The sequence below is a fragment of the Choloepus didactylus genome, chromosome 25 (genome assembly GCF_015220235.1).
Source record: "Choloepus didactylus isolate mChoDid1 chromosome 25, mChoDid1.pri, whole genome shotgun sequence".
Taxonomy (NCBI): domain Eukaryota; kingdom Metazoa; phylum Chordata; class Mammalia; order Pilosa; family Megalonychidae; genus Choloepus; species Choloepus didactylus.
In genome coordinates this window covers 5,960,285-5,975,739 of record NC_051331.1, presented here as the reverse complement: position 1 = coordinate 5,975,739, position 15,455 = coordinate 5,960,285, and the positions used below count along the sequence as shown (strand labels likewise).

Below are 15,455 nucleotides of genomic sequence, written 5' to 3'. Positions count from 1 at the left end.
TGTGTTCACCACCTTCACCACTATCTATATAAGGGGATCTACATTTCCTCCACAAGGCAGGAGGGAGAGTCGAAGGCAGAGAGACAAACGAAAGAGGAAAAAAAATGACAGCTAGGAAGTAGCAAAAGGAAAAATAACCTTACATCTAAAGTAGAGTAAAGAATCAGACAATACCACCAATGTCAAGTGTCTAACATGCCTCCCCTATCCCCCCCTCTTATCTGCATTTACCTTGGTATATCACCTTTGTTACATTAAAGGAAGCATAATACAATGATTCTATTAGTTACAGTCTCTAGTTTATGCTGATTGCATCCCTCCCCCAGTGCCTCCCCATTTTTAACTCCTGGCAAGGTTGACATTTGCTTGTTCTCCCTCGTAAAAGAACATATTTGTACATTTTATCACAATTGTTGAATACTCTAGATTTCACCAAGTTACACAGTCCCAGTCTTTATCTTTCCTCCTTTCTTGTGGTGTCTCACATGCTCACCACCTTCCTCTCTCATCCATATTCATAGTTATCTTTGTTCAGTGTACTTACATTGTTGTGCTACCATCTCCCAAAATTGTGTTCCAAACCACACACTCCTGTCTTCGATCACCCTGTAGTGCTCCCTTTAGTATTTCCTGTAGGGCAGGTGTCTTGTTCACAAAGTCTCTCATTGTCTGTTTGTCAGAAAATATTTTGAGCTCTCCCTCATATTTGAAGGACAGCTTTGCTGGATACAGGATTCTTGGTTGGTGGTTTTTCTCTCTCAGTATCTTAAATATATCACACCACTTCCTTCTTGCCTCCATGGTTTCTGCTGAGAGATCCACACATAGTCTTATTAAGCTTCCTTTGTATGTGATGGATCGCTTTTCTCTTGCTGCTTTCAGGATTCTCTCTTTGTCTTTGACATTTGAAAATCTGATTATTAAGTGTCTTGGCGTAGGCCTATTCAGATCTCTTCTGTTTGGAGTACGCTGCGCTTCTTGGATCTGTAAGTTTATGTCTTTCATAAGAGATGGGAAATTTTCATTAATTATTTCCTCTATTATTGCTTCTGCCCCTTTTCCCTTCTCTTCTCCTACTGGGACACCAGTGATACGTACATTATTGTACTTTGTTTCATCCTTAAGTTCCTGGAGACATTGCTCATATTTTTTCATTCTTTTCTCCATCTGCTCCTTTGCGTGTAGGCTTTCAGGTGTTTTGTTCTCCAGTTCCTGAGTGTTTTCTTCTGCCTCTTGAGATCTCCTGTTGTATGTTTCCATTGTGTCTTTCATCTCTTGTGTTGTGCCTTTCATTTCCACAGATCCTACTAGTTGTTTTTTTGAACTTTTGATTTCTGCCTTATGGATGCCCAGTGTTTTCTTTACAGCCTCTATCTCTTTTGCAATATCTTCTCTAAACTTTTTGAATTGATTTAGCATTAGTTGTTTAAATTCCTGTATCTCAGTTGAAGTGTACGTTTGTTCCTTTGATTGGGCCATGACTTTGTTTTTCTTAGTGTAGGCTGTAATTTTCTGTTGTCTAGGCATGGTTTCCTTGGTTATCCAAATCAGGTTTTCCCAGACCAGAACAGGCTCAGGTCCCAGAGGGAAGAAATATTCAGTATCTGGTTTCCCTGCTGGTGTGTCTTATAAAATTGCTCCACCCTTTGATGCCTCAGGTCACTGTGCTTTTCTGCCCAGCAGGTGATGCCTGTTAGCCTATAATTCTTGACTGGTGTGAGGAGGTGTGGCCGTGTTCCCCCAGGCTCTGGGGTCTGGTTCTGAATGGAAAGGGCCCCACCCCTTTCCTCTTAGAGACGATAGACCCGCTAGGGGGGGTCATTAGCATTTCAATGGTCTCTCTCTCTGCTTGTGCTGTCTCCACCCTTCCCCGAGTCACAGCCCTGGAAACTGAAAATGACTGGGGCTTTCTCCACTGAGCCAAAAAAGAAACAGCTAGTCCCCTTCAGACCTCGTCCAAGGCGACCCTCCGGCTCTCCCAGGTCAGTCATCACCCAAAACCTCTCTCTGTTTTTGGGGGATTCGTACCTGTAGTGAACAGTTCACACTCTCTACTTAAAACCCCAGTTGGAGCTCAGCTGAGCTATATTCGCTTGCTGGGAGAGAGCTTCTCTCTGGCACCACGAGGCTTTGCAGCTCGGGCTATGGGGGAGGGGGTCTCGTGACTTGGATCCGCAGGTTTTACTTACAGATTTTATGCTGTGTTCTTGGGCATTCCTCCCAATTCAGGTTGGTGTATGATGAGTGGATGGTCTCGTTTGTCCCCCCTCAGTTATTCTGGATTATTTACTAGTTGTTTCTGGTTTTTTTTAGTTGTTTCAGGGGGACTACTTAGCTTCCACTCCTCTCTATGCCACCATCTTGCCCAAGCTCTATCATATTTTTTATTGTAGAATATAGCATATATACATAGAAACAGTAACTTTCCAAGTTCAATTTAACAAGTAGTTAGCAAATTTCAAAGGAGACTATGTGTTGCAGTTCCACCATTTCAGTTCTTTCCTTCTGTCTATTCCAATACCCCAGCAACTAAGAAAAAGCAAATTGTATAAAGATTCAGGATTCATAATTCCTTTGTTAAATTCCGTCTTGTCTGTTGCTACCTCTTCCTCTAGCTCAGTCGCTTTCCCAATCTTCAGGGACGTCTAGGCGGGGACCCAAAATTGTCTCTTAAACGTTTGTCTTTTGTTTGTTTGTGGTTCCATTTCTGGGTTCCTCTTTCTCTTTTTCCTCCCCCCTCTCTTGCAATGTATTTTTTGAAGAAACCGGGTTGTTTTTCCTGTAGACTTTCCTGGCCTGTTACCATCACTGTGCCGTAATTTGTGTATGTTCCTCTGTCTTCTGAACTTCCTGTCAGCTGATGGCGAGATTCAGTTTCTATTCATTGGCAGGACTTCATCAGCAGAAGGACACGGGGTCTGATCGTCCCTCCTTTTGTGACATGAGCAGCTGCTGGTGCTCAAGGCCCAGATCCACGAGGGGGGCAATTTTTATTTTCCAACATCTTTGAAAGGATTCGAACATCCAGAAATGTCAAAAGAATTGTAAACCCCCATATGCCCCCCCACCCCGCTCCTACAATTAACCTGTTACTAAACTTGCTCTTATCTTTCGGTATCTATCCATCCATCTGTCCATTCCGCTCCCCACCCATCAAGCCATCTCATGTTCTGGAGGTGAATCAGAATAGGAGGACGTCATTATTCTTAATATGACTTTTTGAATCGGCCTCTCAAATTCCCTGTGCGTTAGTTTCCTAGGGCTGCTGTCACAAATGAACATAAACTGTGTAGCTTAAAACAACAGAAATTGATTCTTTTGGTTCTGGAAACTAAATATCAAAATCCAGGTGTCGACTGTGTGAGAAACAAGCACTATTCCTAAAAAGGAATGAACGCTCACCCGATTGTGGAGAAGAAAAGAATTTATTCACGATCTTGCAAGAACGGGCGCCCAACCAAATGTGGGGGGTTTGCGTGCAGAACAAGAGACCCAGCAGTATTTATTCCCTACACCTAAGCGCAAGTCCCTCCCCTGTTTCTCCAGAGGCTGGATACTCCAGAGGTTACAGTCTATTTGATAAGCCTAACTAGCCTGCACAACTTTGAAACATGCTGTCTGCCCAAATTAGAAACCTTTGAAATACCTTTCCCGCCCAAATTTGCAACATTAGGAACAGCTGGAACAAATCCCCACCCCTGACTATAATGGTTATGCCCAGGCCTCTTTAGAGCCAGTCTGGGCTAGTTTGGTAACAGGTTATGAGGTTATTTTGGGAACCTCTATTCCGAGGCTCCACCCTGCAAGGATGGTAGATAGTGGGTGGATAAGCAGGGGGACTGACTGTGGATAGTGGGTGGATAAGTAGGGGGACTGACTGTGGATTACAGTTTGTCTTTTTAACCTTCTGCCAATTCCTTAACTGCCCCACCCTGCAAGGCACACCTGTCGTGTGTGAAAGCTAAACTTAACCTCATCCTCACAACTGGGAGGGATTTGCCCTCCCTAAGCTGTGGGGGAGAACCCATCCTTACTTCTGCCAGCCCCTGCTGGCAGCCACCATCCTTGGTGTTGCTTGGCTTGTGGCCATATCGCTCCCACCTGGCTCCATCTCCACGTGGCCTTCTCCCCCAGTGTCTCTGTCTTCAAATCTTTCCTTCCAGGGACACCAGTCATACTGGATTGAGGGCTCAACCTAACCCAGGATACCCTCACCTCAACTAATCCCATCTGCAAAGACCATTTCAAAATACAGGCATACCTCGTTTTATTGCACTTCGCAGATACTGCATCTTCTTCTTATTATTATTAAATTCAGTTTTGTTGAGATATACTCACATACCATACAGTCATCCACGGTATACAATCAACTTTTCACAGTACTATCATATGGTTGTGCATTTCATCACCCCAGTCTATTTTTGAGCATTTTCCTTACACCAGAAAGATTAAAACTAATAATAAAAAATAAAACACCCAAATCCTACCCACCCACCCCCCGCCACCCTATTCTTCATTTAGTTTTTGTCCCCATTTTTCTACTCATCCACCCATACACTGGATAAAGGGAGTGTGAGCCACAAGGTTTTCACAATCACACTGTCACCCCTTCTAAGCTACATTGTTATACAATCATCTTCAAGAGTCAAGGCTACACAGTTGTAGTTTGATAGTTTCAGGTATTTACTTCTAGCTATTCCAATGCATTAAAACCTAAAAAGGGTTCTCTACATAGTGCATAAGAATGTCCATCAGAGTGACCTCTCGACTCCATTTGAAATCTCTCAGCCACTGAAATATTCTTTCCTTTCATTTCCCCCTTTTGGTCAAGAAGATATTCTCAATCCCACGATACTGGGTCCAGATTCATCCCCAGGCGTCATATCCTGTGTTGCCAGGGAGATTTACACCCCTGGGAGTCAGGTCCCACATCGGGGGAAGGGCAGTCAGTTCACCTGCCGAGGTGGCTTAGCTAGAGAGAGAGGCCACATCTGAGCAACAAAGAGGCACTTGGGGGGAGACTCTTAGGCACATGTGTTTTTTTTGAACAACTAGAAAGTTTTTGGGGCAACCCTGCATCAAGCAAGTCTATGGGTGCCAATTTTTCTTTCTTTTTTTTTTAAAGCAATTTCATTGAGATAAATTCCTATACCATACAATCCATCCAAAGTATACAATCACTACCTTCTAATATAGTCACAGAGTCAAGCATACAGCACCACAATCAATTCTATAACATTTTTACCCTGAAGAGGGTTCACTATGTTGTACAGCCCCATGTTTCATCCTCTGGCTTTCCTCCTAGTGACATACATGGCCCTAAACTTTCCCTTTCAACCACAAACGCACCCACATATCATCCCTGTTAATTACACTCACGATAATGTGTTCCCGTCACCTCCATCCCTTTCCAAACATTTACAATCGACCTTATTACAGAATCTGCACAAATTAAGCATGAGCTCCCCATTCTCTCCTCTCATTCTGTCTTTTGGTGGCCTGTCTTCTAGATATTAAAACCAGGAGTTTGCTAGCTATGTTTAGCTCATGCAATATTTGTCCTTCTGGGTCTGACTCGTTTCACTCAACATAATGTCCTCAGGGTTTATCCTTGTAGCCAAGTGTGTTGTGAGTTCACTCCTTCTCACAGCTGCATAATGGACTATCATGGAAATAATCCAATCAACATTTTCAGCCACAGTTGATTGAGTTGATTGACCACATTTTGTTCATCCAGTCGCCGGCTGATGGACAGCTGGATTGTTTCCATCTTTTGGCTATTGTGAATAATGCCGCTATGAACATCAGTGTGCAAATGTCTGTTCGCGTCCCTGCTTTCAGATCTGTGTATGTACTGAGCAGTCGGACTGCTGGGTCATATGGCCATTCTATACTGAGCTTCCCGAGAAGCTGTACGGCTGCCACTTTTCCAACAGCATGTGCTCACATCATGTCTCTGTGTCACATTTTAATTCAGGTATATAATTTATTTAGACATAATGCTACTGTGCAATTAATAGCTGTTCTGGTTTGCTAATGCTGCCGTTTTGCAAAACACCAGAAATGGATTGGCTTTTATAAAGGGGGTTTATTTGGTTACACAGTTACAGTCTTAAAGCCATTAAGTGTCCAAGGTAGGGCATCAATAAAGGGTACCTTCACTGGAGAAAGGCCATTGGTATCTAGAAAACCTCTGTTATCTCAGAAAGCATGGGGCTTGCGTTCCCTTGCTCCCAGGTTGCATTTCAAAGTGGCACTCTCCAAAATGTTGCTCTTGGGGCGTTTTGTCCTCCCTTAGCTGCAGCTGCTCTTCCAAATGTCACTCTCAGTTGCTCTTCAAGATGTCACTCACAGCTGCTCTGTGTCTGGGCCTATGTGGCTCTTTTTAAAGTGCTCCAGTGATCCAATAAAGACCCACCCTGAATGGGTGGGGCAACACCTCCATGGAAATAATCCAATGAAAGGTCTTGCCCACAGTTGATTGAGTCATGTCTCCATGGAAACACTGAACCAACAGGTTCCAATCTAATCAACACTAATACGTCTGCCCCCACAAGATTGCATCAAAGAATATGGTTTTTTCTGGGGGACATAATACATACAAACCGGCACAATAACCTACAGTCCAGTGTAAATGTAACTTTTACATGCACTGGGAAGAAAAAAATTTGTGCATCTCGTTCATTGTGATACTCGCTTTATTGCAGTGGCTTGTAATGCAGCCTACCATATCTCCAGGGTACGCCTGCAAGGTCACGTTCACAGTTTGGGGATCAGGACTTCACCTTTTGGGGGAACGCAATTCAACTCACAAAACTGTGAAATATCCTGTCGGGGTTTCACTAGGATGGCGTTTGCCTTGTTGTTGCACTGGAAGAGCCGTGATGTCTTTGCGGTTTTGAACAGTATTTCCCCAGCTGATTGGGGCCAGGGGGCTTCATCTGTAAAACAGAGAAAACGAGGGGGTCTTGTGGGCTTAGAGGGAGGGTTAGAAGCTCCACACGCAGATGCAAGTGCTCAGTCATCAAGCCACGTTAGGAGGGAGAATTATCATCATTGTGCATTGTTGAGGACAGGATGAAAATGGCTCCAGCCTTAGCCCAGTGAGCCAGGGCTCCTGCCTGCCCACGGTATACACCTGAGATTCAAGCTACACCTGGACACAAGCTACACCGGGGATGCTAGCTCACCCGCAAGCAACACCAGGATGCTGGCTACCCCTGGATGCAAGCTACACTTGGATAAAAACAACACCTGAGACACAAGCTACACCTGAAATGCAAGCCACACCTGAGATGCAAGCGACACCTGGGACACACACTACACCTGAGATGCAAGCTACACTTGGATGCTAACAACACCTGAGGTGCAAGCCACACCTGGAAAGCAAACTACACCTGGGATGCAAGGTACATCTGAATGTAAGCTACATATGGATGTGAGCCACATCTGGATGCAAACTACACCTGAGATGCAAACTACACTTGGGACACACACTACACCTGGGATGCAAGCTACACCTGGATGCAAACTATACCTGAGATGCAAGCTACACCTGGGACACAAACTACACCTGGGATGCAAGCTGCATCTGGACGTGAACTACACTTGGAGGCGAGCCACACCTGGATGCAAACTACACCCGAGGTGCAAACTACACTTGGGACACACAATGTACCTGGAATGCAAGCTACACCTGGATGCAAACAACACCTGCGATGCAAGCTACACCTGAATGCAAGCCACACTTGAGATGCAAGCTACACCTGGGACACACACTACACCTGGGATGCAAGCTACACCTGGATGTAATCTTGAAGGTGCAGGCTTAGAGCTGCACATGCGCGCTTCTGCAGATGCCTGACTCCTCCCCCGCCTCTAGGAGGTAGGGCCGCTGAACATCGCCATTTTAGAAATGATGAAACTCATGGCGGGATAGTTCCAAGCACAGCCTGACACAGAATCACAGCTAATAAACCACTTCACGTCTTCATGTCAATTCTGGGTCTGGGGGAGCCCCCTCAGTTCAGATGCCAGCCTTCCACGTGGCCAGAGACGGGCTGGGACAGTCTGTGCCTTGCCTTCTGGAGACCTAGCTGCCACTGCCACCCCTACTTCTTCCTGGGCTACCCCACTTTGGCCCAAAGGCTTGTGGGGTTTGGGCCTGTGTGACCTAACCCATCTGCAGGGCTGGGAGGGGAGCACGGAGGGAAGAGAACCTCTGTCCTCTTTATTTCTCTTCTGCCAATCACCCATCAGGACAACTTAACCTGGAGTTCACAGAAGCCTGGGAGCGCCCCACAATTTCCACGTGTATTCACTCAACAATTATTTGGGGAGCACTGTTTTACTTTCTAGGCTGCTTTTTAAAGCAAGTACCGTGAAATGGTTCAGCCTGAACAACGGGAATGTATTAGCTTACAGTTTGAGGCCAAGAAAATATCCAAATCAAGGCGATGCTTTCTTCCCAAAGACAAGCTGGCAGTGACCCCTGGCTCCTCTGTTACGTGGCAAGGCAACAACGCAAAATGGTGGTGTCTGCTGGTCTTTCCCTTCTCTTCGTGTTTTGTTGATTTCAGCTTCTTGCTTCTGTGGTTCTGCTTCTTGCTTCTGTGGTTCATTCTCTCTCTCTCTCTCTCTCTCTCTCTGTATTCATTTATTCACTCCATTTATAAAGGACTCCAGTAAGAGAATTAAGACTCCTGAATGAGGTGGGCCACATCTTAACTGAAGTACTCTCCTCAAAAGGTCCTACTTACAATGGATTACACAGGAATGGATTAGATTTAAGACCTTGTTTTTCTGGGGTCCTGTTCTAGTTTGCTAATGCTGCCATTTTGCAAAACACCAGAAGTGGACTGGCTTTTATAAAGGGGGTTTATTTGGTTAAACACTTAAGGCCATGAAGTGTCCATCAACAATAGGGTACCTTCACTGGAGAAAGGCCATTGGCATCCGGAAAACCTCTGTTAGCTGGGAAGGCACGTGGCTGGTATCTGCTTGCTCCCAGGTTGTGTTTCAAAATGGCCTTCTCCAAATTGTTGCTCTTGGGGAGTTTGTCCTTTATTAGCTGCAGCTCTTCTGAGGTCCTTCTATTTGAGAGCCCCTTTATAAGATTCCAGTCAATTAATCAAGGCCCATTCCGAATGAGCGGGGCCACGCCTCCATGGAAACCATCCAATCAGAGTCATCACCCACAGTTGGGTGGGTCATATCTCCATGGAAACATCCGATCAAAAGGTCACACCCCAATCAAAAAGATTAATCAATCTACCCCCAGATTGTTCTTTGCATCAAAGAACATGGCTTTTTCTGGGGGGCATAATATATACAGACTGGCACAGGAACCCACAGCTCCAAACCACCACAAGCACCTGCTGTGGGCTTGGCATCGTTCTAGTCCCCGGGGACAAATCTGTGAACTAGACAAAAAATTACATCCTTATATTCTCAAGTTTCAGTGAACAGCTGGACAGAACAGTGAATAGATTATAAGTATATTAGAAGGCGACAACTTCTGGGAGGAAACATAAAGTTAAAGTTGTGAAGTGGCTGGTCACGGATGGCCTCGCTCAGGGGAAGGAGGGAGCCAAGTGGATGTGAAAGGGAGAGCAGTCCAGACAGACGAACAGCCAGTGCAAAGGTCCTGAGGCAGAAATGTGATGTGTGGCCGGAGCAGAGAGAGGGAAGGGGTCGCTGGGAGGGGCTGAAGTCAGAAGGGTTTTGAGCAGATAGGATCGGAGATGACTCCGTTTTACTTTGGGTTGGGAGCTGCTGAAGGGTGTTTGAGTTGCTCTCTCAGCACCCTGTGGAATTGTTTGGGGATGGGGGGAGGGAAGAACAGCACCAGAGAGATCTGTTTGGGGTCCTCCCTGTGAGAGAGGGGGTGGGGCGTACCTTAGGGATGGGGAGACTGGATGAAGGCACACCACCATCAAGGCCATCAACAAAGTGCCTCTCATGGAGGGCAGAGGCGGGACAAAACACCCCCGAGACGGAACCACAGGCTGGGGGGGCTGCCCACCTTGTCCCCCTCAGCCCCTTCTCTCGAAGTAAAGAGGCCAGCTGCCTGGAGGGAAGGGCCCCCTCAGCACTGCTTACAGGGAGTGGGGGACCCCCACCCAAAGACTGTCAAAGATAAAGCACCAGGAGCCAAAGCCTAGCTTGCTCATCAGCCAAGCAGCTACTCAATACATGTGGGCTCTGTTCATTTTCTATGGCTTCGCTTATTGGGGTCCCCCTTTATCACCCTGATACCTCTTCATTGCTCCCCAGGAACGTCGCGATCTCACACTAACCCCTGGAGGCCGTGCCTCGACGTCCCCTTGCAACGCTGCCTTGAAATCCCACCTGATGAGCTTGGGAACGTTTGCCCAGAGGCACCCCCACTGACTTCCTCTTTGGGGTCAGAGCACCTTGCACCCGAGGTTTAGCAGGAAGGAGGTGACTCTCCCCGTCTGACTTCCCTCCCCAGGGTACCCAGTACTGAGAATAAAGGAAGACGGTTGTGTTAGCACTTCCTGTGCGTTCATTTGGGGGACCGCAGAGCTGCTGGGGGCGGCCCTGTTGGAGACTCCCCAGCGCCCCGCAGCCTGGCAAGGCCCCCCGAGCTGTCGCCTGCACTCCAGGTGCCTCAGCACCCCCCAGCCCCCCGAGGCCACAGAGCCTCCCGTGGCCCGGCCACGGTGCCGCCCCCCGACTTGGCAATCTTAACCACGGTGCTTCTGTCCCTTGGACAGCCCTGCCCCTGCCCCTGCGCCACCTTCCTGGTGCTGGCTTCCTCCCCATAGGCCGGGCCACCATGGCACCCTCGGGGACACTGCCTGGGGCCCGCCGGGCTCTGCTTCTCTGCGCGCTGCTGGCCTGTCTGCTGCTCCCAGGTGAGGCGGGGGGAGCTGGGGTGCAGTGGGGATTGGGGAGAACCGAGAAAACCAAGCTCCCCCGCATCCCCTGGCCTGGCCGCTGTGCCCCCTTCTTGAACTCAAATCTGACCGAGGGCTCCCCGGTGTCCTCGGGAGAGAGTTGTGGCTCCTTAACTCAGCCTCCAGGGCTCCCCGTGGCCCCGACCCTGCTTGTAACTTGTGGTCTCCCCTCACTCATCCGCCCCACCCCACCCCATGACTTTCCCTGCGCCGTTTGGAACCCCAGCCTTTGCCTATGCTAGTCCCTCTGTCTGAAACGCAGTTCCCCTTCACTTGGTGAACTCCTACTCATCCCTCAAAACAAGTTGTAAATTGCCCCTTCCTCCAGGAAGCCTTCCCTGACTCACACCCTGCTTTAGGCTGGAGCAGGGCCTCCCCTGGCCTCCCTCGGAGCTCTCCCCAACCCTGACCAACCATGTACCCTCCCCACTGGATTGGGAGCACCACGAGGGCTGAATGGTGAGGGGGTGGGGTGTGGGGAGGACACAGGACCAACTCACAGAACATCCCCGCGTCCCGCAGGTATCCGAGGACAGGCCTTCTCGCTGTGGGTGGAGCCCCAGGGCCCGCTGGTGATCTCTGGTGGGTCCCTGCTGGTGAACTGCAGCACCGACTGCCCCAGCGCCCCCCTCATCCACCTGGAAACACCCCTCGTCAAGGAGCCGCAGGGTCGTGGCCCCAACTGGGTGGCCTTCCAGCTGCACAACGTGACCGACGACAGCCAGGTCCTGTGTGGCGTGGTTTGCCAAGGCTCCCAGATGACAAGCTCCACCAACCTCACCGTGTACAGTGAGTGTGACCGGCTGTGGGTGGTGGGGAGGGCGTGGGGCGCTGGCAGGAATGGACCTCGGACGGACAGAGGGACACATCTCAACCATATGCCAGGGCAGCGTGTGTCCCGATAAGCATTTTTACAACGTCATCTCATGTCTTTTATTTATCACTTTGATTTTTAGGGTAGGTAAAACATTCCTGGGATGCAAAATGCAAAAAGTATTAAAAAATCCAAAACGGTGCAAACGTAAAATCTGCATTTACCTAGTGCTGACTGCAAGTGGGCCCTGTTCCAGGGGCTTCACCTGTATTTGCTCACACAGTCCATACAAAAGTCTCTGGGGGGAGGCACACTCACGAGCCTCATTTCCTGGGTGGGGAAACTGAGGCATGGCAGGGAGGAGCCCCTGGCCAGAGTCCCCTAGCTCGTGAGGGGAGAAGCTGGACTCTGGCTCCCAGGCCCCAGCTCTTAAGAGGGGGAGCCTTCCTCTCTTAATCCTCCAGCCCCCTACCAATTTCTTCCAGAACCTTCCAGTTCCTCTGCGTTTTCAAAAAATAGAATAGATTACGTCACATATGGTGACTACTGTTCGGTGACACCTTCGTGAAGCTGGTGTTTATTGTTTGCGTTTGCCTCTGCTCCTGAGTATCTGTGTGTCTGTGTGTCAGTGTTTGTGTACCTGTGTGTGTCCGTGAGTGTCTGTGTGTGAGTGCACGTGTATCAGGTACTGTGTTACTGTGGGTCTGTGTGGGGGTTTGTTGCCCATGCCTGAGCCTCTGTGTGTTTATGTGTATCCCAGTCTGTGCTTGTGAATGCCTGTGCATTTTGGTGTAACTCTCAGTATCAGTGTGTATTATCTGTGTGTCTTTGTATCTCTGCGTGTTTCCGTGTGAGTGGTGTGTATGTCTGTGTGTGTAGGCTTGTGAATCGGCATGAGCCGCAAGCACTGCCAGCCCTTCCCATCATACCACTGTCCCTGATGGGTGGTACTCCATCATCAGATGGTGGCCTCCCTGTGGAACATTCCAAAATGGGAAACATTAATATGGTAAATATTTTTTATATCAACCAGTCCGCGACCTGCTGGGTGACAACTTGAGAACAAGGCTTGAGTTGTCAAAGGTGAGAGTAAGATGCTCCCCAGAGGAGGTCTGGGGGCACAGACGTGTCTGCAAGGGGCATGTGGCTACTTCTGGGAGGAGACCCAGCCTTGAGGGTGCCAAGCCCCCATGACTTTGCCAGAACACTCCGAGAGGCCACCGCCTGGCAGGGGGACCATGAGAGCCTTGCGTGCCTGCGGCAGTCCCACGTTCTAACCCTGGCTGTGCGTCCTTGGGCAATTCGCCTCAGCTCTCCAGGCCTCAGTTTCTCCATCCATAAAAGGGGAGAATAATCGAACAGATTCCCCCAGGTTGGATGAAGGCAAGTGGCACCTGGAAAGTTTAAGGAAAGCTCTCAGGAAGCGGGAACTTTTATGGCTTTTAAGAACTATCACAGGAGATGATCAATGTTAGTCCCTTTCCTTCCTGATTTATTTATTTATTTTTTTTCTTAACTGGAAGGTCCTTGGGTGACTTTAGTTTTAGTGCCTGGCAAGGTGTCCGAAAACACAGGAAATAATAAAGATGCTAATGATAGCTAATGACAATAACAAACACGAGTGCAGATGCACTTCTAAGCCCTCTACAGTTTATAAACTCCAAAGTCATAGTTCTGCCACCTGCCCCCCACTTCACACTCCCTGGGGTAGGTGTGGCAGGGCCCGCTGACAAGTGCCATACATTCCCCCCACCCAGGGCTCCCAGAGCGCGTGGAGCTGGTGTCCCTGCCCCCCTGGCAGCCCGTCGGGGAGACCCTCACCCTGCGCTGCGTGGTGGCGGGCGGCGCGCCCCGGCAACACCTGTCCGTGGCGCTGCTCCGCGGGGAGGAGGAGCTGAGCCGGCAGCCGGCCGTCGGGGAGCCCGCCGAGGTCACGGCCACGGTGCTGGCGCGCAGGGAGGACCACGGCGCCAACTTCTCGTGCCGCGCGGAGCTGGACCTGCGTCCCCAAGGGCTGGGGCTGTTCCGCAACACCTCCGCCCCCAGGCAGCTCCGAACCTTCGGTGGGTGATGAGCTGAACCAGAGTAGGAAGTGCCCTGGAGAACGGGGTGTTCTGGGATGGATGGGACGCCCTGAGCCACTGGGCAGGGTGGCTTCGGGTGGGAGACCCGTGGGAAGGCCGTGTAGGTGTCCACGCTGTGCGCTCACCTCCATCCTTGTCCCCAGCCCTGCCCGTGACTCCCCCGCGCCTCGATGTCCCCCGGTTCTTGGAGGTGGGAATGTCGCGGGCCGTGAGCTGCACCCTGGACGGGCTGTTCCCGGCGTCGGAGGCCCAGGTCCGCTTGGCGCTGGGGGACCAGGAGCTGAATCCTGAGGTCGTCAGCCAGAGGGACACGCTCAAGGCCACCGCCACGGCCACAGCGCGCGCGGATCAGGAGGGCGCCGGGGAGATGGCCTGCATCGTGCGCCTGGGGGGGGAGAGCCGCAAGATCCAGCAGAACGTGACGGTCCACGGTAAGAGGGGCGGGGCCGGGCGGGCGCAATGGGAGAAACGCGGAGCCGGATGGCGCCGAGGGGCAGGGTCTGCCCGTCGCGGGGTGGGCGGTGGGCGCGGCTTGGCAGACTGGAGGGGCGTGGCCGGCGGACTCCCCGCAAACGCCCCGCCCCCAGGCTTTCTGGGCCCCAACCTGACCCTGAGCGAGTCCAGCGTCCTCGAGGGCACCATGGTGACCGTGACCTGCGCATCCGGGGCCCGAGCCCTGGTCACACTGGACGGGACTCCAGCCGCGGGCTCCGGGCAGCCCGCCCAGCTTCACCTGAACGCCACAGAGCACGACGATGGGCGCGGCTTCTTTTGCACCGCCACCCTCCAGGTGGACGGGGAGACCCTGCGCAGGAGCGCGAGCGCCGAGCTGCGCGTCCTCTGTGAGTTGACCCCTCTCATCTTGTATCCCTCCCCACCCACCCCGTCCAGGAAGGGCTGGATACCCCCCTCCCCCCTTGGGCCGTGATGCCTAAGCAGTGTTGGGTGCTTCTGATCTCCTGGCGGTCCCGCAGATGGTCCCAAGATCGACCGGGCTAAATGCGCCGAGCGCTTCACGTGGAAGGAGAAGACTTACCAGGTCCTGCGGTGCCAGGCCCGGGGCAACCCGGCGCCCCGGCTGCAGTGCTTGCACGAAGTCTCCAGCGCCAGCGTGCCCGTGGGGACCCAGTTCCACGTCACTTTAAACTACAGCGGCACTTATCGGTGCCAGGCAGCCAGCTCGCGGGGCACGGACACCCTGGAAGTGGTGCTGGTGGTGCAGAGTGAGCCGAGGCGGGGCCGCGGGTCTGGACGGGCCAGCCCGGGAGGGGGCGGGCGCGCCTTCACTCCTTGCTTCTCTGCACAGATCGCAACCCCCGCTCGGTCGTCGTCGTCCTAGCGGTGCTGTCGGTCCTGGGCCTGGTGATTCTGGCAGTGGCCTTGATGTGCGTCTTCAAGCGGCATAAGAGGAGCGGCAGCTACAGGCCATGGAACACCTTCCTGCCCCTTACGTCTAGAGAGCCCGACGGGGCGGGGGAGGAGGAGCCCTCCTGAGCTGCGGGCTGCTGGGATCCGGGGGGCCCTGGGCTGTACGCCCGGGTTCTGCACTAATAAAGCCTTCCAAGCCCGGAGTGTGTAGCGTGCCCCGCGCGTGCCGGGGGACTGTCGCGCGTGGAACCCTCCCGCGGTGCAGCC

General features: G+C 51.1%; 1 protein-coding gene across 4 annotated transcripts; it reads left to right on the top strand.

Moving 5' to 3' along the window:
* The first annotated feature begins 1,914 nt into the window (after positions 1–1,914).
* Positions 1,915–15,388, top strand: ICAM3 (intercellular adhesion molecule 3). 4 transcript variants are annotated; one of them, XM_037818487.1, is made up of 9 exons: positions 1,915–1,982; positions 10,276–10,443; positions 10,791–10,880; positions 11,445–11,711; positions 13,494–13,799; positions 13,964–14,251; positions 14,408–14,662; positions 14,795–15,043; positions 15,127–15,388. In XM_037818487.1, exons 3-9 carry the CDS (start codon positions 10,802–10,804, stop codon positions 15,312–15,314), a joined length of 1,632 nt encoding a protein of 543 aa, XP_037674415.1. In that variant the 5' UTR covers positions 1,915–1,982; positions 10,276–10,443; positions 10,791–10,801; the 3' UTR covers positions 15,315–15,388. The 4 variants fall into 4 exon arrangements, with proteins under 4 accessions (XP_037674415.1, XP_037674416.1, XP_037674414.1 ...); XM_037818488.1 differs by lacking the exon at positions 10,276–10,443 and having other exon boundaries at positions 1,964–1,982; XM_037818486.1 differs by lacking the exon at positions 10,276–10,443 and having other exon boundaries at positions 1,967–1,982; positions 10,740–10,880.
* Positions 15,389–15,455: the final 67 nt, after the last annotated feature.

Coding starts and splice junctions, on each gene's coding strand:
- ICAM3 (XM_037818487.1), top strand. CDS start 10,802: ATGGCACCCTCGGGGACACTGCCTGGGGCCCGCCGGGCTCTGCTTCTC. Junction 14,252..14,407: donor GCAGAACGTGACGGTCCACG/GTAAGAGGGGCG, acceptor CCCCGCCCCCAG/GCTTTCTGGGCCCCAACCTG. Junction 15,044..15,126: donor AGTGGTGCTGGTGGTGCAGA/GTGAGCCGAGGC, acceptor TTCTCTGCACAG/ATCGCAACCCCCGCTCGGTC.